Source organism: Microchirus variegatus (assembly GCF_963457635.1).
Source record: "Microchirus variegatus genome assembly, chromosome: 1".
Taxonomy (NCBI): Eukaryota; Metazoa; Chordata; class Actinopteri; order Pleuronectiformes; family Soleidae; genus Microchirus; species Microchirus variegatus.
This window is the reverse complement of record NC_139802.1, coordinates 20,426,611-20,451,163: the sequence shown is the minus strand read 5'-3', so window position 1 is coordinate 20,451,163 and position 24,553 is coordinate 20,426,611. Positions and strand designations below refer to the sequence as shown.

Genomic DNA, 24,553 nt, shown 5'->3' with positions numbered 1-24,553 from the left:
TGAAAACATTGAATAATAATATAAACATGAACATGTAGAAAGTTTTCCTCAGTGTTAAATGTTCGTATTGCCACTTTAATAGGTTGTCCATTATATTTACATTTCGAAGTCGCTTTTATAAAAAAAAAAAGACACGGCTAACTTAACATTAAAGGCTAATGTTAACGGTTAAACTGAAAGCTAACGGCTAACTTGATTAGCCTTCAGAGGTAAGTTTGCCGTTAGTATTTCCTTTTCCCACGGTGTTCCAAATTGGCCTCGTTGCCTTTTATCTTTTAACAGAATGGTAAAGGTTTGCCGCAGCTGCCGCTTTTTTAAAGGAAAACGTGCATTCTGCGTTGCGGATTCAATGGCGTGGATACAGCCGTTGGCTAGAGCTAACAAGCTATGCTAGGTAGCAACTTACCATTATATGCATATTGGTGTTTCTCCAAAAGGCTGTCCACGACTCTTTTCATCGTCGTTAGCGCTTTACTTTCCCTCCACCGAGGTGCAGAGCTCAAGGTAAAGTCTGTGAGGAATTGCGTGACCAATTGCCTGGTGTCACTGTCCAGTACGTGGTCACTTGCTGTGCAGCTGGGACCGTGGAGCTCGGTGTCCGGCTGCAGCTCCGGGGTGCACGGCAAAGAGCCAACGTCGACCTCGCTGTCCTCCAGGCGGGCCTTGGCCACGAAGCCGTTCGCCGTGTTGACTTGCAAGTTCTTCGGCCGCTTCGGGTTATCAACAGTGGAGCCAACATTCCCGTTGTGATTATCCATGGGAGATGTTGCGGCTACATGAGAGGAGGCATTACCTTGGTAGTCCATCGCTCTCGCTACGCCTCCATTTTGAGGAAGGATAAAGCAGCTCATAACTCCGGTTGTAACATTCAAGGCGGTCCGCTTCGTTGGAGTGATGCTCATCTTCGTCGGTGAGTGTGGAAGTTTCTTCTTCTTTGTCGCTGTTGTTGTGGTTGAATTTCAGATAGGAGAGTTCTGGAGATAGCAAGTCCGAAAAACGGCGATCACATATCATCCAAAAGTCGTTTCCACACTGCGAACCAGCGGAAGTGAAGTAGTCTTTATACGGTAGTGGGCGAGTGACGTAGCAAAGGACGTCACTCGCGCAGCTACGTCAGTCACCAACGATCGGCCATTTTAGCATTCTAAAAACTACCCAAGTGGGTTTTAGGAGTAATTTGGAGTTTAAAAAGACTTTATCAGACATTATCCTCCTGTTTTCTTTTGGAAAACTACTTGTCGATGTCAGCTCTGGTCTGTTCTTGTCGATTAAAGTTGGATTAAGTTTAATAATGGATCTATAAAGGTACACCCACAATCCCATTTTTTTGGGGCCAAATAGCTGTGAAAATAACATTTAAGGGCTGCAACTAACGATTCTAATAATCCTTTGGTCCATAACACGTGAGAAAATGCTGATAAATATTGATCAGTGTTTGTCAAACCTGGAAATGACAATGCTTTCAAATGTCTTGTTTTGTCCACAAACCAAAACAATTTTAGTTTTTAATGATATCTTTGTTATGTTGAGCAAAGAAAACAGAAAATATTCACATTTAAGAAGCTGAAAAATCACAGAAACTGGTTTTAATTCTTTAGAAATCACTCGAATAATCGATTATCAAAGTATTCAACGAATACTAACGTTTTTGTCAAATAAATGTAAAATAGCTCAATAAAATACTTTCAAAGTAAACAATTATATCAGTAGTCAATTGTGCATGTGTGCTCTTCACTGTATACAAGATACAAGATAATAAATATAATAAAGGATGAATTTTTTACATATTTTCAATGATTTTATGTATGTAAAAACTACCCAAGTTGGTTTTAAGTGTAATTTGGATGTTTAAAAAAAAACAACAAAAAAACACTTATTATAGGAGGAAATTACAAATATTCAACCCATTTACCACTACAGTAGTTGAACATTGTCACAACTCTGCTGCTCCCTAGTGGTAGATAAGATGTACTCCCGTAAATGTGGTCACCTATTACATGTCATCGCTGACAAACACATCAGTGATTATTGATAATGACACAATAATCACTATTTTTGATGAAACTGCAGCAGCAGCAGGGATGTGTTATTCATGTAAAAGTTTATTTCAAATACTGACAAAAATCCTTTCACCTACTCCCACACACAAATGAAACATTCCAAGTACGTCTGTACTCTCTGAATTCTTAAAATCATCCTTGTGTTCTCCAGTCATCCTCTTTTTTTTTTTCCATGTAAACCCATATTATCATTATTATTTAATTTTTTTTCTCTCTCTTGATTTCCCCGCAGTTATCTGGGGCCAGGATGAAATATAGTAATTATGCAATAATAGAACACAAGAAAAACAAACAAACCAATAACACATATCCACTTGCAAAAAACAACAAGAGATCAGTTTATGGTTTATAAAAAAAAAAAAGAAGCAGCTCAATAGTACTTTTGAGCACACAGCTTGTCATTTCTTTATACATTCTGGCACATGTTTGTCGTAGCTGAACGAGAGACACCCTGTGTGTTGGATTTTAAACATACCCTGCTTTTTCCTCTCGTTGAACTGCTGCGTGCAAAGTCCAACATCAAGTAGCGTTTAAGAACTCCTGTTTTGCCGTTGTCGTCAAAAACACAACAAAACTAAAATATATAGGCCTATTCCGTTGCTCAACACTTTTTATGTTTGGGAGATTTTGTTGTCGTCTTAGTTGCTGTAGTAATCTCACACTACACGTTGTATCATCGTGGTTGGTATATCCTCCTGTCTGCTTGTTCATTCATATCCGTATGACATTGTTGATATAATTGAGGACAAAGACATTTTGAATTGACTTTCATGTAAGGACAACAGGAGCGCGAGGAACCGAGGTGCTCGGTGTGGCAATGACATATTCAAGAGGATTTGTTTTTTGTCCCAGTCTAAGTTGAAGAGGAAAGACATCACTTTATCTGTCCCAAATGCATCTTGTCAATTATAGCCACCCACAACGTTTTTCCTTTCTTTCTACACAGACCGATAGTTGGACCAAGTTTGTAATAATGCATCTATAAAAGTACATTTTCTTTGCACTGAAGTTCACAGGAGTCTGATAGAGAGATACTTGGGCGGGAAGAGGAGAGTCTGACTTGTAGGTTCGAGAGGATATGCGTTCTTTACAGGGCATCAACTCTTACATTAGTCTTAGCCTGAATCAGCAGCATTTACACATATTTTCATATGATACAGATTCACATCAGCCTCTGCCATACATTAACATAGAGCAGAAGTAGTGTTACTTACTTAACTTAAAGGAGAGGAACCATTGAATCCAAAATAGCTCAGGCTATGAAAGAGTAAAAAGCAGATGGCGGCGGGGGGAAAAAAACCACACAGAATTCTGCCCAGTTATTTACAACAGCTCAAACAGAAAAAAGCAGTGCAGTCATACAGCACCGTGACACACACACACAAACATGTACAGGTCAGGTCTTTTTCACCCCACCGCTAATTTGACACGTTTAAAATCTCACTGAAAAACAAACAAGGCTGAAAATGTGATGGTGCGTGCACTTTATCACCTCGTCTGTGTGGTGGAGTGTGCATTAGTGAAGGTTCCCTGAAGCAGTATATATCTCAGCGAGCGCCAGGATCCACTTTTTCCACCGTTGAACACGTGGGTGGAGCTGCGCAGGTTTTAATTTGGCTATTTTGGTGATCGCTCCAGTGACCCGTTTCAGAGGTTGAACCACATTAACAGGTGGGGACTCGATCGCGGAGCACCCACTCGTACTCTGCCCCCTCACCGCATATTACACAATCTCTTTTGCTTTGCCAAGTGTTAGAGTGAGCACATGACTACATGCATGCAAACGTCCCACTTTAAGCTTGCAAGTGACATCGTCGGAGAGCTGCACCGACACCTGCACCAATCGGGTTGCCGGTTTACCGTCTCTGACACAAAATCAGTCTGTGTGCGAGTTTGAGAGGGAAAAAGAAAGGTTGTGTTCCAAGGACATACTAAGGCCTATACTCGAAGATCTAGTATTTTATACAAGCTGATGTCAAGGGAACCACTTTGTCTGCATGTCATATTCTGAAAGTGTCAAATGAGAAACAAACATCCATTTTTTTTCTTTATCCTTAAGTCGTTGCAACAATAAGCTGTTGTTTTCAACAGTACCAAAAATGGAAACTATGACTTCAAAGTCTATGACTCTACCTACCAATGTCTTTTTATTGTGACTAGTGCTGGGATTGGGCAGTTTCATTGAAAAACATGTTTGCACTTCACGGGGAACCACAAACATTTAAATTGCATTCAGAGACTACGGAAAAGTAAGACGTCGCGGGGCTGGCGTTCACGTCAGTGTGAGCCAGAGTAGCTCGGGCTGCAGCCTGCCTCACCACGCTATGAGCTCAGTATGAGGATTAGACGCTAACGCACACATCTGCCGTCTCTGAGCCGGATAGCTGCAGGGTAAAATTTGGTTGGTAAAGTACAAGTCAGAAATCATAGTATTTGATCCAAAGTGGGTCAATTTAGCACTACCATTTCTCTCAGGCATGCTAGCGGTCCTAAAAGCGCCGAGCTTATCACAAACTAATGTGTTTGTTTGTTGGAGTATTATTTACAGAAGCGTACACTCTATAAGGGGCGCCAACCCCCCTACAAAAAAATCTTTTTAGGCTCTTAGTAAACACACATCTCAATGCAACTCAACAGGAACCAAACTCAGACTGAAGTCAGAGATTGGCAGGGGGTCCCAGCGTTTAAAAATGACACGAGGACGTACTCAGCTGGCTCTTGTCCTGGGCTGCGAACAAGACTGTGTGCACATGGATTGTCAGGACAGCAAAAAGGAAAGCAAGGAAGTGAGGCTGCGGACATTTCAGAGCTTCTTGTGTTTGTTTTGATGCATCCTACTACTAAGCAGGTGCCCCACTCCCCTTAGAAAACATATTAAATGTCTTTTTTTTGTTACATGTTACAATCATGCAGCATATTTAGAGAGAACAGTAGCAAAAGGAGTTGAGAATTAAAGCAAAAGGGGCAGAGAGAGAAAAAGAAAAGGTGGCATTTCAAAATCCCTTTTTGGCTGAGCTGTAGCAGGTGACCACTGGTTTTGTTCGACACAAGGTAAATGGAGGATGAGATGTGAGGAGGCCTCCATTCAACAGCTCTTTATCTAGGCAGCTACCCTCACAGATTTGGTATGCAAGCATTTATTCACACGTGTCCTCCAACACCTGCCACAGTAGCCTGCCACCAGCGAAGATCAAAGAACACACTGCGATCATGGTTCCTATTTCCCTTACATACATTGTTTTGGTGTCATCAAGGATGCAAAAACTAACAAACAAAAAGGACAAAAACAAACTATACAGAATACAAAGTGCATTAACTCACCCCCATCCAACCCCTGCCCGATGACACACACCTACTGTGATGCATCTTGGAACACCGAACACCAAGACATGAGGGAGGCGGCAGAACAGAGTGCGCAGAGCGGTGCGTTGTGGGAAGGTAGAGAAGACTGCAACCTTGTGGGCCGCCTGAACATCCATCCCTCCCTCCCTTCCTCCCACCCCACCTACATACAAGCAAATGGAGTTTTAACTTATACAACTCTGCCTGTCATGTTAAAGCCAGTGGCGCCTGGGGATGTAAGGGGAAGAGAGAAGGGAGGAGAGGTGGATGTGTTGGGGACACGGGTGAGGACTTTTGCGGGGAAGCCTTTGCTGGGAGCCCCGTAGGGAGTGAGGGAGGGATGGGTAGGTGGGTGGGGGGAGGCTGCTTCTGGCATGATGACGGCTAGCCAGCTAGCTTGCTGGTCACCAAGGAGGACTTCCTCTGTGGCAGGTCCTGCGGTGTGGGAATGTGGTCGCCAGTCACCAGGTTCTTGTCAGGCCCCGCAACGGGAAGCTGTTTGTTCTTCATCTTGGCTTTGGCCATGTTGTAGTCGCCGGAGTCGAAGTATTTTTGCTGTGTGGGAAAAGAGAGAAGAGGCAAATATCACTCCTGTGCGTGTTTTCTAAAGGCAAGGTCATACTTTCAGTGTTCAGTTCCAGTTGTGGTTATTTCTCTGCAGATGTCCCCCCCCCTCATTTGAATGTCCTTGTATTATTTGAGCGACGGAATGTGCACGTGTAGCCACCAGTGGATTTGGAAAGTGTTGTGTGTTGTGCCTGTGAGGACTCAAACTGGAGAAGCACTGAGTCTGCGTAGTTTCTGCGTAGATCAGTGCTGAGAACGTGGAAAAAAAGACAAATCCTGGCACAAAAGATGAAGGACAAAATCCTGTGTACAAGTGTGCCTTATATGATGGATTTGAGCGTCCCTGAGCATAACAACAGATGTCATGAAATAAAGAGTGTTATTATCATTTACCTTTAGTGCAAGCCTCTGCAGTTAAGCAACAGTGGCAGGCATTTGTCTCTTTACATTCTAAATACAGTGCATTTCTTAATCTGGAATACAGGAGGGAGGAGAGACAAAATGACCAGCAAAAGATGGACTGGGATATGATTATTTTCAACCAGTTAATGAAATAATCAATCTGAGAATCATACTTGTGCTGATTCAAATCACCAAAACACAAAGTCAACTCTCAGATCCTCAAACTGCTCGATATCATCATTCTCTGTTGATTTTCATTCTGGGACTGATGATGAAGTACTGCAATTTGCTCTTTGGCTCTAGCCTCCTCCTGCCTCGACGACTCCTACTTCTTGTCAGTGATTTCCCAGAATGACTTTCAGCAGTCTCCAGAGGTGGAAGCTCTCTGTAGCATATACGCAGTACATGTAGGTGGAGAGAGCAACAGTTTCTCCAGTTGAGGAAAAGTGAGAGAGGAGAGAAAGAAAGAAAGACTGATGCTTCTGTGTGATTTGTCCTGCTGTACAAATTACAAATAAAAACAATCCATCAAACAGGCTGTTGTATTTCAGATGCTATGGATCTGGCTGCATTGGCGAACGACAGAAATGAGTTTTTCTCTCTGCTTGGATGCATTTAGCCTTATAGGACTGGAGAATGAACAACAAATGGAGGCTCAAAAAAGAAACCTGTGTTTTTCATATTTCGGATGAGTGACATACACTATTTTCCACAGTGAAATCTACTGCAGTCGAGTAGAAACATGTCATTATACGCCTGCATGAGGTCGCTTATTTGCACGATACAGAAAAAATACATAACAGATCACAGGGTATGGGGAAAGAAATAAAGGTATGCAGTGGGCAGCTGTCTTTTAAGTTTTACCAGTGGATTGTTTAAGGGTCAGTGATTCACCAGAGCTCAACTGACAACAGGAAAAACAAAACTGGAATCAGAAAGGTTTATTTGGTATAAAAAAAAAAGTCAAAACAAGTGTCTACCTTTTAGATTTAAGATGCAATACTCAACTTGAATGTCAGGAAACTAATTTTAGGAGCCATCTTTCCTAGAAAACCTGTTTTTCTGAATACGCAATTCCACATCAGTGGTCTGTTTGTATGTAGGCCTATCCAATTTTGATCATCCAGTATACACAGTTAGTCAATCCACTTCTAGACTGTAAGTTAGCCAGGCTAAAAAAATAAAAAGTACAAATACAAAATAAAACAGATAGTGGAAAAGTGGGGGAGCAGGGTGTGGGCTCTATGATCTTAAGTGGGGATAAAACATGTGATTTTTTTAATGAAATACACCCATGTCTTCAACCTGTTTTCATCTCCCACCATTAGCCACCTACCCCCTTCTGTAGTCTCTTCATGAGGAAGTCTGAGCCTCCGGACTTTTGGCCCAGGCTGGGGTATCTGGCCTTCAGCTTGGCCTCCTCCGCCTTCACCGGGTTTGCATTCTTCTCCTGGGAGTCCTGAGCAGACGATAACAAACTGACATAAACAACCTTGTTTTTGCACTAAACAGGTTTAAACACAACTGGAACAGCTGGTTTTGTGACAGGGGCTCATTTATTTGGACAAAAATGCGACTTATTTTGCAGAAAACACAAGAACTGTGCAGCTCGAGGGCTGCTTCACTCTACAAAAACATTAAAACTGCTCTAGAAAAATGGTTGTGGGAACTGAAACTGCCAGTTCTGATAGTATGAGTCACAGCATGAAGGTTTTTCTAATCCAGGCTCTAATATAACAACAAAGCTTGAATTAAAGGAACTCAAGAAGTGGAAAGAGCTGGGATATGTGACTCTTATATTGATAAATAACATTTATAAACAACCTTCACAATGGAGATGAACACTGACACTATTACCATATTTTGGGGGATTTATGACAATAAATATAATTACATGGCTATAGTTGATATCCTTAAAGCATTTGCTTTTAATTGTCTGCTCAAAACTCATTAATCTGTTGCTGCCAGATTATAACAAAATTGACTAAATGTTTCAGGGAAAACAAGCTTTTTCTTGTTTTACTTGGGTAAACACTCAGACAGGTAAATTGTGCAACATACAAGCAAGAGCAAAGGATAAAACAATTTCAAAGACTTAGTTGTGGAGGCTGCTGTCTCAATGTTTTCTACCCATCACCTAGCATCACCGCACACGGCTAACCTGTGTGGCAGGGAGGATGCCAGTGAGAGGTCACGTGATCATGCAGACCCACGAGTAGTCAGGTAACACTGAATCCTGCTCACTGCTGCAGCAAGGAGGGCTTTTACTGCACACATTTGGCAAATGTGTGGTGTTTCAGTGTGTTACTACTACTAATACTCAATAATGTCAAATAAATTTCACATCTTAAAAACGACAATCACAATGTCTTAAATGATATATCTTGACAATCCCATTTTCTAGTTCTGTCTTTTCTACATCTAGAAACAATAACTTGACAACACCTTTTCGTTACTATGTCACTAAGAGGAGGTCACACAAGCCTAAGGTGGATACTCATGTTGTTGCCACAGACTAAACACTAACAAAACTTGTCAGAGACCTGTCGTTCAAGTCCTTCAGCTAAATAACCCACAAAGTAATGTGTATAAAGTGCATGTACTTCTGTAATGCACAAACTACAAAAAGATCACTTGCACACTCCCTGCACGTACACCTGGAGTGAGCAGTGGGCAGCATAGGCCTACTTCCACTATACAGAAGGATGATCGGGCACTTGGCCTGCAAAGCTTGCTGGGGCAAGGATGAAATGTGACTCAGGACACTGACAGAACCCAATGAAGAGATCCCCCTCATGTAGAACTGAGGGTGCTGATTCACTTGAATCCATGAAGAGACATTTTATGAGCCACTATATTCAGCAGGGAAACTGCAAATCCAATGGTACATAACCTGCAAGGTAGAAATCCCCTCAGGGAGATCTACTGTACCTGCTTGTTTCATAGCCATATTGAAGCTGGATGCCACTTAAAGGGATAGATCAGGTTTTTTGAAGTTTGGCTGCATGCGGTACTGAAAATAGACATGGCTGACTGTGCTGTGCATGCCCACCATGCCTAGGACCTGGCAGTTTTGCTCTTGGTGAAAACATGGCTGTCAGCAGGAATAACTGATTTAAGCCACTTAACAAAAGGCTCACCTAATCAATTCTACACCAGCTTACACTGCCTTAGGAATATATTCATTGCATTATTCCACTGTGAGACAACATTTGTCCTACTTTGTAAACTGCTCACTCTCCCACACCAAAGATAAAGTTTTTTGAAATTTAAATTAGCTTGCGCAGGAAACTGGTGCTGCCTCGTTTGACAAGTTTTTGTATTTTTAGGTAAATCCGAACTATTTAAACCACTGAAACTCAAACTCTCAATAATCCTGTGTGGTGTGATGAATTGTTATTTTTTTCCGATGAACTTTGGTGCAGGAGAGTGAGCAGTTCACAAACTCACAGTCACACAATCGTAACTTTCCTGCTGGAAATTGCGATCTAAAAGTGAGATAAAACAAAGTCTACAGCTGAGTATGTATCAATACCGCATATAAACACACTTTGGAAAAGCTGAAATATCCCTTTTACTGTGTATTGAATGCATCTACTGGATCAAACTGAACAATGTAGGGCATCTAATGATGCCAGTGGGAAAGTATAGATAAAAATTGCAAAATACTGATGAAAGTTATGTATAAACTTTTGTGGTAGCTATGTTTCGGGGTCAGTGGGTTGAGGTGCTGTCGTAATTTGTCATTTTCAGAATTTGTCTACATGTGGTTTAGGTTTGGCCTAAATGAAAATCGACTGCAAAATTAGGCAAGAGTTTAGAACCTCCCCTTAAGTCATCAACTCATAGTACCCCAAGTCCAGATAGCTGCTCCAAGCATTAAGTCGTTTTTTTTATTTACTATATTATTTTATCAAGTAAACCAATAGTTGTGAAGCCTATACCTAACCCCTTCCCAAACCTAAAAAATAGCCTCAATTAAAGATATTCCATTTACAGTGAAAGCAGAGAAACCAGAATGTAGTAATCATATATAAGAATCTGAACTCACATAACTTGTTTATAAATGCTCAATCGATAAATCTTACCAAAACAGGTGGTGATCATTCATTACTACGTCACTGATCAATCAATTGCTGCAGCTGTAATGTGATCAACATTACTGCCTTAATAAGTTGTGATTATTATTGTCACCACTGAGTGCATTGACATGCACACTAAAAAACTGATTATTGTCCAGTTTTTGTAGTTGTCTGGTTATTCAAGTGCTCATGTAAACGGACAGTTTATCGGTTTTTGAAAACCGATAAACTGATTTTTAACACACCTAGGTTTCTGTCAATAATCTGATTTCTTAGAGACATGTATACACCATAAACGGTTTATTCCAGTTACCTGATTATTGCCAGTAATCAGTTTTTTAGTGTGCATGTAAACGCACTCAATATGTTTTTGTTGCAATCTTTGTTGACACAAATTCAGATACAGGATTTAATTTAAACAATTGTTAATCTTGTGAGATGTAGAGTGTATATCAACACTGTGGGCCTTGGTGAGTTATTTTTCTGGTTATGACATTTATTTGTTGCACTTTCTTGTGTTGGCTGAACTGCTAACTAGTGTGTAAACAAACTACCGGGCCTAAAAAAACGTGACCCACGGTGATTTTAGCAGACAAAACGACACAGTCTGTGATCCTGGTCCATGTGCTGGAGCTATAGCATCTGCAAATCTGTAAATCTGAAGCACTGAGGTCCACTGCAGATGCTGCCACTGTCAGAACATTGACTATGGGGCATCTGGAACAAAAACACTGTTTATGTCACTGCATGTGGTTCCACCTGCACAGGACGTACTCAGTAAAATAACTAACTTCGGTGTCTGTATACGAACCCTGCGTTGTTAGACCCCACACGCGCACGCACACACACACGCACACTTTCACCCACCCCCAGAGGACAGACCAATGAGGCCCGAGCTGCTGTGGTCTCACCAGCCAATGACACAAGGCAGGAGACAAAACAAAGTGACACAGTGGTAACTGGCTGTGTGTTGTGACAGCAGCGACTGGGGAAAAAAAGCACCAGCTCCTCTCTGCTCTACGTGTCTCCCGGGGGTTGTCCCCCTCTGTCTTGGTGCAGCGCTGAGCCCAGCGCGAACACTAGCTGACGTTAGCCACTTCTTGCTAGCACGCTCGGTGGGTTAGCCAACAACATCAAGACAGCAGTGAGCAACCCACCTGTTTTTCGTCCTCGTAGTCCACCTGAGTGTCCGGGTCCAGGTTTTCTGACGACATTATACGAGTGTGGCGGACAAGCAAGTGTCTTGTTTGTCCTAGACAACTCAGAACGAGGTGATGTTAGAGGAGCCGATTGCTGTACCTGTGCTCAGTTCCCTTATCCTCCTTTTCTGAACACGACTGCTCTCCCTAACAAAAATGGCGTAACGAGGTGTGACATCACCACTGGAAGGAGAGATAGGTGGCACTTACTTGTGATTGACATGTACAGTAGCCAATAGTAAAGCACCAAGGCTTCACATAAAGCCAATAGGATGCCGTGCAAGGCGCTGCTTGGCCGCGACTGACAGGCTATTGACAAATGACTTTACATATTGCAGTGCGAAGGCGGGGCGATGCGGAGGCCGCACTGCATCAACCCAAATCAATCACAAAATCATCTGGGAAACACATATGTAATGAGGTATATTACAGTAAATAAACATTCTTCCCAACACTAATTTAAGGGGGGCATCGGCAAATATTGTTGTTTTTTTCAGTCAGTTTTTGATATGAGCTTCTTGTTTCTGACCTGTCAGTGAAATAATTAGCGGGAACGATTCGTTTACGTCATCAGCTAGCTTAACCTCACGTCATCAGTACAAAGTGATTAGTCTGTTTTATGGTAAAATACACTTCCAGGTAAGTACCAGCTCGTTGTGTCAGTGCAGCAGGTGGCCGCCTAAAGGTAAATTAACTGGACAATTAGCAATGGCTGTTCACAGCTGTACAATAATTGTGGAGTAATGTAAGTGTGCTAAACTAGCCAGGGTTAGCTTGAAGTGCCTTAATAAACCTCCTCACTACACTCGTCTTTGCTTTTTTGCAGCTCCTTGTTTGTGGCTCCTCTAGAAAACAATGGCCTGTGTACAACGTCAAAGAACCTCACAGGTAAGTAGTAATGAAAGTAATAATGTGGTGTGTAAAGGTACATTAAATGATTTAAAATTCTGCAAACAATCTGATTAGCTACAGGCCAAGGATTTCAAGCATTTCAGTTTCAGGGTCCTTTGTACCTCTTTATCAATATGAAATAGGTGTACCAAGTATGTTTCATCCTGTGGTGGGATGTTATTAGTTATTTATTTGACTCTTACTTACTTTTATTGGTGCTCCTTTTTTTTCTGGATAGCACTGCAAAATGCTCATTAACCCTCTGATGCATAAATTATAAATAAATTATGTTCTTCTCAGGATATGAATTGTGTATATATATATGATTTTTTTTTTTTACAAAAATATGATTTTTTTCATAAAGTTACAGACATGTCCAATCCAGTGGACTACATACGCCTGAGCACTCAACATAAAACATTGTGAACTTACTGTAAAAATTAATTAACTTGTGTTCTATTGTAAATATACAAACCCTTGTTTCTTTTTATGTTTTGAAAAACATTTCAGCATTTTTTTGGGAAATTTCAACACTGTATAGGTGCAATGTTTAGGCCTGAATAAGAAAACCAATGCCACTCACAGCTGTGAATCTTACACCTAAATGTGTCAAACCATCCCCAACAGGAGAAACATTATTGTGAGTCTCCACAGTTCTATAAGGATGCAGGACAGTATTACCAAGCCCTTGTTGGAAGAAAACACAAACTGATATTTTAGTCTCTGCATCTCCGAACACTTCTATTTTCATCACACCTCAGCTGTATGAAAGTTCGCAAAGCATCCAGGGCACAGTGGCAGACAGCATTGCATGCAGATGCATTTGGTCTTCTGTGTGCATGCAGCATCATTGCATTTGTTTGTATTTTTCACCTCAGTGAGTTGGGGCCAGTGATATCCTGTTGCAAACCTGACCCCACAGGCTACTTGGGTGACAAAATAAGATAAATACAGCTAATCTGCACAAAAATATAGATTTTAAATGAATAGCTTATAAATATAACAATTATACACTGACTTATAATCAAAACAGTCGCAGGAAACAGTGAAGCAATTATATCACTTGTGTTAAAAAATATACTGGGTGATGCATGATGTCCACTTCATTGGACACATGGTTAATTGTAATTTTCTACATATTAGACATTAAAATTTCATATTCCAAACAGATAATATCATTCCCTAGATGTTACTGTATATCATCATATTTTTCTTACCACTGGGGCTCTTCTAGTATAGAAGGATTGACATGAAATGCCAGCAGTGGTCGGCAGGTATAGCCGTTTATTGGCCATCTCGGATTCAGAGGAAATATACCTGCAATTACACCGACTGACCACTGAAATTACTTCAATGGACTATGGCAGCAGAGAGCACTCCTGAGGCTGATATGCATTTACACCACGGAAACCAATGCATTAAAGAGAAAGTAACTTTTTAGTAGCTGTCCACTGTAGTGACCGCTATGCACCAGAGGGTTAAAGAAAATATAATATGCAAACACAAGGAAAACCATAATGAAAAAAGCATCAGTATTATATATTAATTAATGACACATTGATGTTCAATGATGTTGTTTTCAAGGGAACATTTTTAAATATTTTGTTGAATAAAATCAAAATGTTGTGTTGCTATATACGTTGTTCTTTTCTGACGGTAACACGAAGGAATCATAAAAATCCACTGAATTCTTTCAGCTCGTCACACTATCATTATTATATGGGGATTACTATCGTTATCCCCATATTATAAGACAATTGTAATCACACATATCTATGACATAACCTTTAATACCATTATCCACCACAAAAAAACAGCAGTTAATTTCCCCTTTTAACCATCTTTTTGCAATGAGGCTTGATAATTGGTGTGATAGTCAACACACCGGTGAATACCATCTGATCACAGTACAGCTGATAAAATGGTGGAGCTTTGTTATGAATACTCTTATGCTTTTTATTTATCATAGACTTAACTGAGGCCACATTTTATAACGTGCAAACATTGATTTACCCTCTCATAAGTGTTTTATATGTGATGAACTATGTTGTAGTCTCACTGTAGAAACACAGCTGTTAGCTGTCGATGTTGTTTGTGTTAACTGTGATGAGTAAGTACTCACACAGATGCATGATTCATTTGATTCTCTCCTGCAGGACACTCAGCTGTTGCCTCAACAGGTTCTCACAGAGCAGCAGTCCCTGGTCGTTATAAAGAAGCTTCTGGCAATCGCAGTGTCTGGCATCACATACCTCCGAGGCCTTTTCCCAGAGAAAGCATATGGGGACAAATATGTTGATGGTTAGATGTAGATGTTGGAAATATATTTGTCTACACATCATTTAAAGTTTAAGAAATGTTTACAAAGAAGATTCTTACTTGTGATTTCACCTTTCACACCTTTCACAGATCAGAAAGTGATGATCCTTAGAGAGGACCGCAGCTGTCCCGGGGCCAGTCAGATTGTCCAGTGGTAATTAACTTACTAAATACTTGATTGCCAAAGAGGATGTAATTCCTGTCGAAACTTTGAGTCATAAGATACAGTCGAAACTTACAGGAAGAATCGCAGCCTGTCAAGAAATTTCAGAAACCAAGAAAATGGTCCAAATTTATTCAATTTGTCTCACTATGTTCTTTATTCTTCCACATGTTGTAAAAGTGAACAGTCTTCAACCCGTCTACTATATCATATTGCACATATGCACATGCTAGGACTTAACAGTCAATTGTTTACAAATCTAAATCACAGTTTGAAAAAATGTAGTTGGCAAATCTCAAAGGCTGCAATTCACGATGTAGTGCGCTATGCAGCACATATGACCCAAAATTATTAACAGAAAGGTCCTATTAAGTACTAAATGTTCTCCTTTTGATTGTTTTATGTTCTATGGTAATTAATTGTGTAATAATTATCTCAGAAGCATATTTGTAAATCTCATCTTCTGGAGTGTTTCATATTTCCATGGTGTCTCATTTTGTTAAATCTGAAACTTGATGTCAAAAAAAGTGTAGTGTAAAATCAAACTACAAACGTAATAACTGTCAGAAAATCACATCACGCGATTCTCCAGCTCCACTCGTGACCCGTCAAAGCACAGGGGTTGCAGATAACGGATGGATGTGCGTAATGGCTGTGTTTTTGTCAATTTCTTCCAGGATGCAGGGATGTTTTGAAGCCATCCAGAAGAAATACGTGAGTCATATTCACAGTTTTGCACACACACACCAGACAGAAAATCTGTTGTAACATGAAAGATAGTCATGAGAGATTTCACGAAACCAGCAACGTGACTCTTGATTCACATCATCCTTTGTGTGTCATTGTGAGTAATGTTATTAAAATTAATGTTTTTTTCCCCTCCAGCTCCGGTCTGTTGTTATGTCTGTGAGTATGTTGTTTTTGACAGTGACTCATTTTTTTTAAACTCAAATTAATATACTGTACACAGTAAGGGTGTAACATTTTACAGATATAATTATGTTGATATTAAAAATGTAGAAATGTTCATGCTGCTGATGTTTTCATTCCGTTTAGATCTACACTGACCGAGACAGTGCCCAGGTAATGGACAGACGTTACCTCCTGCTGTTGTTGATTTTTATTCATCAGATTATGAGCTGTGTATATAACTGTTCTGATTCACGTGTAGATACGATAGGTTACAATATACTTTTATTGTCCCTGTGGTGAAAATTAGCCAGGGACAATTGTACATAATAACCATGCCTTCACATTTGTCAGTTGTCATGTGTTGTCTTCCAGAAAGTGACCGAGTTTTACCACTTCAGGATCCTGTACAACGCACAAGGAGTGCAGATGGACTTTGAAAGGTGCAAGTAAACCGTGCTTGACTGTTAGATAACAAGATATTGAACAAACCTCTTATCAGTGCAAGGCACAGCAACAGTAGGAAAACTCAACATATTATGAATCATCGCTGCACACATCAGGAAGTAACACAATCTCATGCTTCGAAGCCACAAGATTAGCGATTTGACCAGCACCATGTTGACCGAAGGTCCATGTATTCCTAAATAAATAAATATCATATATAACTTCCATTCAAACAAGTCTTCGTTTGCAACCAGCAGAGTCACCCCCTGGTGACAGTTCTCTATGTTTTATTTGCGATTGGCTTTGGGAGGCTATGCCCACTTTTCTATTTACTATGCTTTTGACTAATTGACTATATGAATACATTAATTAACCCTTTAGTTAATTAAATAATTAGTGCTGTCTCTCCCTCATCTTGGCAACATGTTCTGTGTCTAACTAGAGATGAAGTGGTGGACCACATTACATCAGTTAGGGTGCCGCATGTGGCCCGCAGGCCACGCGTTGGAGACCTTTGCTCTGTGAGGCAACTCCTGTATCGTGTTGTTACCACATTTTAAACAGGAACGCTGCAACAATAGATTTCCAATGTGGTCTTGTCTCAGTCTACATTTATTGTTGGTACTTGTGTTATGTGCCTTTAACAGTCTTATGCATAGTCATTTAAATTACTGTACGTTCCGTGTGTTGTATACAATGTGCATGTGTACATTTCTTGTATATAGTAGGTTAAAACCCAACTCACTCATTTTAATTCACTTGTTATTTTTAGACCGATGTTCCACATGTTTTCTTTATCGTTAAAATATACCGTACATTGGTATTTTATTAGATTCAGCTAATATTCTCTTTTTATACAAGTCTTTTATAGTTATGTGGCTATGAATCTGTGAATGGGTTCCCCCCCCTCTTCTTAGTAGGAGTAGCTCTAACAAAACACAATTTCCTCCCGGGGATTGATTAAGTATCTCCGATTCTGTTAGTACTGTATGTCTGAACAGATGTCGCTACCTCACGTCTGTTTCAGTCACAACAACAACAGTGAAACGTCAATGTCCTGCGGTGACACTAAGAAGGCCAGCATCCTCCTGGTGAGGAAGCTTTACACTCTGATGCAGAACCTGGGTCCTCTGCCGGACAACGTCTTCCTCAACATGAAGCTAGCCTACTATGATGACGGTAGCGCAACAATTAAAATGAAATTAAAATAATAATATGGCCCACAGCTGAAAGGGACATTGTTTGTCATTTTTGAACACAAAGAAATCTTTATCATTTAAGTCTTCATACAGTCTCAATATATTTCAATTAGGGCTGCACGATGTTGCTGGCATGATATTGGCCAATATAGGCTTTAAAATGTATTTTTGGAAATTGACAAACACGCCAAAATCCACCAATATGACTAATAGTCAACAATAGACCGAATAGATTGCTACCTCCTTGAATTGTATGCTTGCACTCTTCTCTAACTATACATTTTTTGGCTGTGACATGAAAAATATGTTAATTCACTACAGAAGAGACTAAATGGTTATCGGCACTCCTGATATGTCTGCGTATTGGATGTTATCACAAACAACAATAGTTAGAGTGTCTTTAGCCTCTTATATAACTACTTACTCAATTAGAGGCACTTATGCAGTAACATGGCCCAGATAAACATCAGTGTCTGTCATCTTGTCATTTCACTGCTGACAGTCAACAAGGTGAATATGAGCCAATAAAAGCACAGCGCTGATGAAGTTGTGCACACGTCACATTTTAGACATCAAGTTGCAATTTGAAATTCACTCCTTGTTTCCAAAGAGTTTTGTGTCTGTAATTCACAGACTCTGCCCCCTAGTGTTTAACATGTGGACAAGCATTTCTTTACACAAATTAGTTTTACTGTCCTTTGAGACTGATTCATTGAAGTTGTATCTGTTCTGGGATCTGGGATTATTGACAGTGCCGATCTCTGAGAATCTGCAGATTAATCCACCTCTGTTTGCTGGATTAGATTCAGTTAGACTGTAGAAACACGTCCTCACATGTACCTTGCACTGAGTCAGGATATAAAATCTGTCTGTCTGTGTTTGTCTGTCTGATTATTTTGAAGTCACCCCTCAGGATTATCAGCCACCAGGCTTCAAGGAGGCCGACGGCGCCACCATGGAGTTTGAGAGAGAGCCAGTGAAACTGACCATGGGCGAAGTCTCCACCCCTTTCCACACTCTGAAGATGGACATGGCAACAGAGAGACACAGACTGGAGCAGGTGGAAGACAGTTCTTAAACCTCCAAAGTGTCTTGTTTTGACCACAAACCAAAATTATTCAGCTTTAATAATTGCTTTGTTATATGGGTCAAAGAAACCAGAAAATATGTATATCTGATAAGCTGAAAAATTGGGGAACTTGATGATCAGAATAGTTGACAATGTAATGTCATACTTTTTTGTCAAATATTGTCTTCCTCTTTTCATTTGTCTTTTGATATTTGATTTATTTGATATTTGTTGGTCGTCTACGAAGTAAATCTCGTTGTACAAGTAAATCTCGTTGTACAACTTGTATAATGACAATAAAGGCATTCTATTCTAAAGTCATGTGCGTCTTGAAGGCCGTGAAGTGAACTCGAGAGTGTTTGTAAGAAGTCACATTTACTCTGTCCATTTGCTCAATCTCTGCAGGTGGAGGAGAGTGTTAAGGTGACAGAGAAGTGGGTTCTGAAGATGGAGGAGCAGGGCGTCCTTTCACAGGTCAGCACACAAACAACGGAGACATAAAGCTTATTTACCTGCAGCGGGACAAAGCCATTTCTGTCATGATTTGTTCATACACAGCTGCGCTTTTGACTCACTTTATCGTACGGATGCATAAATCAAGTCATAATCAAATTGATGTTCAGGTTTACATCAGGTTATTCCTGCTTAAAGGACGTGTGCTCGGCATCAGGGGCAGGGAACCCTTTTCCTGTCAATGGCCATTTCAGTTTTTATAACATCCATTCGGAGCCTCAGTGAATTATTGAGCACGTACAGTAAATCACACTGACCTCACTAATGCCATGGCTGGAGCTCTTCTCATAGACAGATGATGATGATGATGCCAAGAATTTGTTATCGCAAAAACATCTCCTCACATTAGCCACTGCCGTGCGTGGCTGACATCAAGGTCGATGTTGCAAAAAGCAAGCGAGGCTGCAGTTCAGTTCACCCGGTTTTATCAGAGGTGTTGTTTGTTTGTTCTTGTTGTCAGCGTTTTGACTATGTTCGATCCCAGTGTTAACTGATAACTTGTTTTAAATCTTTAGAGCCATGTGATTGAAGACGTGGAGCGGAGTGACACTGAAAACACAGACTTGGATAACCCTGGTATGTCCAGAACGACTTCTCATCTCCTTTATTGGCTGTGCACAAAAATGCAGGATATCAATGCACATGTTATTCAGAAAATAATGAGCAATATCCAGCCCTAACAAATCTCCGAAACATTCTCACCTTAAATATCTACCTGCACCAGTTATTTTCTTACATTTCGAGACCTTGATCTGTGCAAATGGTGCACAACAAATCTACTCGTGGATTATGTAAGCAATTATTAACATTTTCCTCATCAATAATGCCTTACTGAACATGCTTTTAATCTGAAATATTAATTTTTATGACTCGCCCCACCCGGTCTATCTGCACTCAGATCACTTGATTTATGTCAAGCGGAAAGCTTATTATGGAATTATTGATCAGTAATGATGAAAATATGTCGTCTACACCAGCTTTAAACAAGTTAAACAGTCTGGGAGTTATTTGTATGAACAAATGGCATCAAGTTATAAGGCACATTTAGTTACATTAGTAAGTGTATATGTTTGTGTATCTTATCCTTTCATCGTTGTAGTTCGGGCAAAGTAAGACTTTTACTGCACATGACAGTAAAGACTCTTCATCTTCATTTTCTTTTCAAGAGATCCAGAGTATCTGTGATGAGAAGATCAAGAGCTGCGAGGACATCACAGAGGTAGGTGGTCACGTGATCCCGTCAGGCTGCCGAGTGCACGACTCGCACATTAAAATTCACTAATCCTATTAGCTCGGGTCATCGTTGTTTAAGTGGAGGTCGACGGTGAATCAAAGCAAAAGAAAACAAGATGTGTTAAACGAGTGGGAATATAGAAAAGGGATGAAGGTAAGGGGGAATGGGTGCATATACCAACTAAGGTGTTTAACCCAGATTATATATTTATAATATCTGATGGGTAATAGTTGGAAGTTTTTAAATACTTCCCTTTTTCTTTCATCATGAGGTGCTGAAACCCTTTGTTTGCGTTTTTAAAATATCCAAAGAGAAGCTGTAATCAGCAGCAGAGTGACTGTTGGCCTTGAGAAAAGAGCCACTTCATGCGTAGGTCAGGTCGGTGTTATTACGGACCATATGTCTCCTCTCTCAGGTGGACACTCTGGTGAAGAGGACCTCTGACATGGAGGTTGGGCTGAAGAGGATGAGAAGTGGACGCCTCATCTCCTCCACCATGGTCAGTCAACCACTTAGCACCAAACGGCCACCGATTTTCTGCTCTACCGTTACAGCTTGTTGACCTTAAACCTCGTCGCTCTTAGAAGCCCTGTCTATATGCACTCATAAACAGAATGTCTTTATCTGTGGCTGAAATAGCACCAGTTGTACCCACAATGCTACGTGTTTGAATTCTTACGTGTTTATTATGGAAATGTGCTAGACCAGGATTCAATACAACACAATATTATATATTAGTGTGTTCCAGTTGTTCTTGGAAGTCAGAATTCGTCAACTCATTCAAACTCTCTGCTCTGAAACATCCACTTTGAATTTTTTTTTAGCTTTTTACTGTTTTTCAGCACTTGTGTGCTTGTTAATTCAACTCACGTGTTATCTGACACTTTCCTATCTTGGGTGTGATGTCATTCCCAGTTTTCTGACCCAACTGGAATGCACTAATTATATCCGCGAGATCCGCGTCGTCATACGCGTCGTCGTCCGCGTCCACGTTCGCGTCCACGTCCGCAGATTTTAGCCGTTAACGCGATAACTGAAAAGGCGTTTGAGAATAAATTTTCTTATTTTTTTATGGGTCACATACCACCTGTAGATGATCCCTATTGATTTTGAGCTGTCTACCATTATTATTAATTAGTTAATTAATTAATGATATAATAACCATATTTTCGCCTGTATCTTCCAAAGGATTGCAGGTATTGGCTTCAAATTTTGCATGGGCATCACATACCACCTGAGAATTATCCCTATCTCTGTAAGTTTATTATTAATTAGCAAATTAATTAATTTATTATGCTAAAAACACATTTTCGGCTTTATCTTCCAGACTGATAGAGATATTGCCTTCAAATGTTGTACAATGATTCATGTAACAACTATCTACAAGTACAATCATTATTACTTTGGCTATGATTGGTAATAGTTACATAATAAGTTACTTATTAGTGAACACAGAAAAAGTAGTTAAGGCATTTTTTCTTTATTATTGAGCTCATTTGGACACATTGAGGATATCATGGGTGTATTTAGCACTTATTCATAATATTTATTACATTATAATATAAATGTATTAATTATCATATAAAAAATAGTTAAGCCTCTATTTCTTTATTAATGCATTGAATGGAAAGTTTGAACATATTGTATGCTTTTTCATGACATTTAATAAACATAGTGTATGCTTTTTCATGAAATTTGGACACTTTGAAGATATGGCAGGTGTGGTTAGCATTTTAATATTCATAATATTTAACAAGGTATAATAGGTTAACTAGTTTTATTAAAAACTAGAGAGAAATTTATGAGTTCAGGTATTCTGTGTTCAATATCGGGGTTTATATGGATACTTTGAACATGTATAAAGTGTAGTCAGCATTATATCATAATATTTAACAGTTATTTTGTTGAATTTATTAATAATTAATTAAAACAGTTAGTGGCAGGTGCGAGTGCGTATACTTGGGTATATTGGAAAGTTGAGGATTGGACAAGTTCTCGGATATACCCCTTGCTGTCGGCCCCCGACAGCGTAGGCTAGTTATTTGTTAAAAACAGATACTGAGAGTTTGTATTTGCCTGCAGAAAACAAGTTAAGAGCAGATTTTAAGGGCTGTAACAAATACATGTTGTATCAATGTGACGATAAGCTTTTTTTTTTGTGCAAAGAAATGAAAGTGATGCTTATTACTTCAGTAATAACTGGGTGTCTTACCATGTGTTTGTGCAGGAAACAAGTGTCGTCGTAAACAAATCAGCAGAAAAACAGGTAAGAAATTAATTAGTTATCAATATTAAGCCACATGTACACTACCATTTAGGCTCACTTAGAGAAGTCCTTATTTTTGAAGGAAAAGCTCTTTTTTTCAATGAATATAACATTAAATGAATCAGAAATACACTCTTTACATTGTCAATGTGGTAAATGACTATTCTTGCTGCAAATGTTTTTAATGGAATATGTACATAGGTGTATAGAGGCCCATTTCCAGTGTTCTAATGGTACATTGTGTTTGTTAATGGCGTTAGAAGACTATTGGATGATTAGAAAACCCTTGAAAACCCTTGTGCAATGATGTTAGCACAGATGAAAACTGTTTTGCTGGTTCTATGCTGGTTCTAGCAAAGTTTTCTACTCGTTTTGCAACTTGTGTGACTTTAACTGGAAAACACCAAAAAATAGTATAGGTGACCCCAAACTTTTGAACGGAAGTGTGTTATTCAATAACAGGTTTTCCAGAATTAGAATATACAGTATGTTTGAGAAGTGTATTAAATACAGTGGGAAGAAAACACATTTACATAAGAGTTCTGTGTTTTAAATGATTTTGTATTTACTTAAACATGAGTAAAGAATGTTAGGATGATTTGAATTTGAGGTAGAAAACACATGCTGCGCCATTTCACAGATACTTAAGCGCGGATGACATTCAGACAGAAATGTGCCTGATATTTGTTTCCTTTTCCTTTGTTGTTGTTGTCAGATTTCTCAGTACGACATCACCAACAGCCAGGAAACAGGGTCCACGTCAGCAACTCAGAAGAAACGCAAATTCAGCGAGCCCAAGGAAGGCTTTTGACCTCACAGCACCGTGCTAACACAGCAGCACTGCCTCACTTCACACTGATGGGGGTTTTTTTGGTGGTGGTTTTTGGAAACACTTTCATATTTACCGGTTTAGACGTCGTTTCAGTTAACAGTTCATTTACGAGAAACAGATGTAAAATGTGTTCAGACTTTTAAAAGGTTCTCTCTGTTTTCTTCAACAGTTCTATTAGTTGTGTACAAAGCAGGGCAGCAAAGTCGAAATAAAAAAGCAAACCTGCGTTTATGTCGAATGACTTTTGGGTTTTAATTGAGGATTTATTATCTTCATCTAAAAAAAGACATCATTAAATAAAAAACCATACTTGTATAGGAAGAGCTAATACGTAGATTTTGGCGTGGAGCTGGATACTGATCTGAATCAAACTTCGGTGATCTTTATTCAGGTACAATACAGTTGCATTAAATGATGATAATATACAAAGTAAATGTATATGTCATACGATTGATTCTTCTTCTTTTTTGTACAGTGATTCCCTAAGACTGATTCACAGGAGAAGATTTGGAATCGAACCATCCCAATATTTTAGGTAAGACTTATAAGCATGTTTTAAATAACACGTTTTAATTCAATTACTAAACCTCTCTTGGAAATTGTTTTTTTACCCATTCAAGATTGTATAGTATATGCCGTCTAGTTATAGTTTGCCGTCCTTCAAAAACTGTCCTTGTGTAGGAAAAACCCTCACCTGCCTCTCGAAAAACAAACCTCAATCTTTAAATAAACATCCCGAAATGCCACCATTTGCATATGGTTTCTTAAATGAAGCTGTTAAGTGAAAGTGGATTATATCGGTACACAGTGACCTTTGGGCCCAGATAAGGGCCCATCAGCAGCCTCCCACCCAGCAAGCTGTGTGTGTTTTTAATCTCCCATTGTTTTTCCCAGAGAGAGGGACATTTGCTGATAGACTGCCTTAACCCACTGCGGATCAATACTGCAGGAAGCCTTTGTGATGCATATCTGAACACCACTACCCCCCTCCCTGTGTCTGCAGCAGGCCAGAGGGGGGAGAGGAAAGAGAGGGAGAGAGAGAGACTCCATCAAATCAAC

At 39.8% G+C, this 24,553-nt stretch overlaps 3 protein-coding genes across 4 annotated transcripts in view; 1 reads left to right on the top strand and 2 right to left on the bottom strand.

Moving 5' to 3' along the window:
• mcl1b (MCL1 apoptosis regulator, BCL2 family member b) overlaps positions 1-1,021 on the bottom strand; it is a 34,748-nt gene extending 33,727 nt beyond the window's left edge. The window contains exon 1 of the mRNA XM_083890088.1: positions 407-1,021. Coding sequence (XP_083746214.1) covers positions 407-902 — 496 coding nt within the window. The 5' untranslated portion in view covers positions 903-1,021. The remainder of the gene's footprint in view (positions 1-406) is intronic.
• Positions 769-23,701, top strand: hormad1 (HORMA domain containing 1). Of its 2 annotated transcripts, none has more exons than XM_083890068.1 (16): positions 769-910; positions 12,479-12,540; positions 14,700-14,844; positions 14,953-15,016; positions 15,703-15,739; positions 15,911-15,931; positions 16,082-16,108; positions 16,310-16,377; positions 17,409-17,560; positions 18,483-18,640; positions 19,055-19,123; positions 19,678-19,738; positions 20,329-20,381; positions 20,812-20,895; positions 22,624-22,662; positions 23,378-23,701. In XM_083890068.1, exons 2-16 carry the CDS (start codon positions 12,508-12,510, stop codon positions 23,471-23,473), a joined length of 1,107 nt encoding a protein of 368 aa, XP_083746194.1. In that variant the 5' UTR covers positions 769-910; positions 12,479-12,507; the 3' UTR covers positions 23,474-23,701. The 2 variants fall into 2 exon arrangements, with proteins under 2 accessions (XP_083746194.1, XP_083746195.1); XM_083890069.1 differs by lacking the exon at positions 769-910 and adding an exon at positions 11,457-11,597.
• Positions 2,133-11,793, bottom strand: ensab (endosulfine alpha b). Its single transcript, XM_083890101.1, has 3 exons — positions 11,611-11,793; positions 7,708-7,830; positions 2,133-5,957 (listed from the first exon to the last, which is right to left on the bottom strand). Exons 1-3 carry the CDS (start codon positions 11,665-11,667, stop codon positions 5,787-5,789), a joined length of 351 nt encoding a protein of 116 aa, XP_083746227.1. The 5' UTR covers positions 11,668-11,793; the 3' UTR covers positions 2,133-5,786.
• Positions 23,702-24,553: the final 852 nt, after the last annotated feature.

What these genes read in the sequence shown, in the direction of transcription:
- hormad1 (XM_083890068.1), top strand. Translation starts at nt 12,508, where the DNA reads ATGGCCTGTGTACAACGTCAAAGAACCTCACAG. An exon ending in GTGCAGATGGACTTTGAAAG is followed by an intron (nt 16,378 to 17,408) that starts GTGCAAGTAAAC and finishes CGTCTGTTTCAG; the next exon opens with TCACAACAACAACAGTGAAA. An exon ending in ACAAATCAGCAGAAAAACAG is followed by an intron (nt 22,663 to 23,377) that starts GTAAGAAATTAA and finishes TGTTGTTGTCAG; the next exon opens with ATTTCTCAGTACGACATCAC.
- ensab (XM_083890101.1), bottom strand. Translation starts at nt 11,667, where the DNA reads ATGTCGTCAGAAAACCTGGACCCGGACACTCAGGTGGACTACGAGGAC. An exon ending in ACTACGAGGACGAAAAACAG is followed by an intron (nt 7,831 to 11,610) that starts GTGGGTTGCTCA and finishes TCGTCTGCTCAG; the next exon opens with GACTCCCAGGAGAAGAATGC. An exon ending in TGAAGAGACTACAGAAGGGG is followed by an intron (nt 5,958 to 7,707) that starts GTAGGTGGCTAA and finishes TTTCCCACACAG; the next exon opens with CAAAAATACTTCGACTCCGG.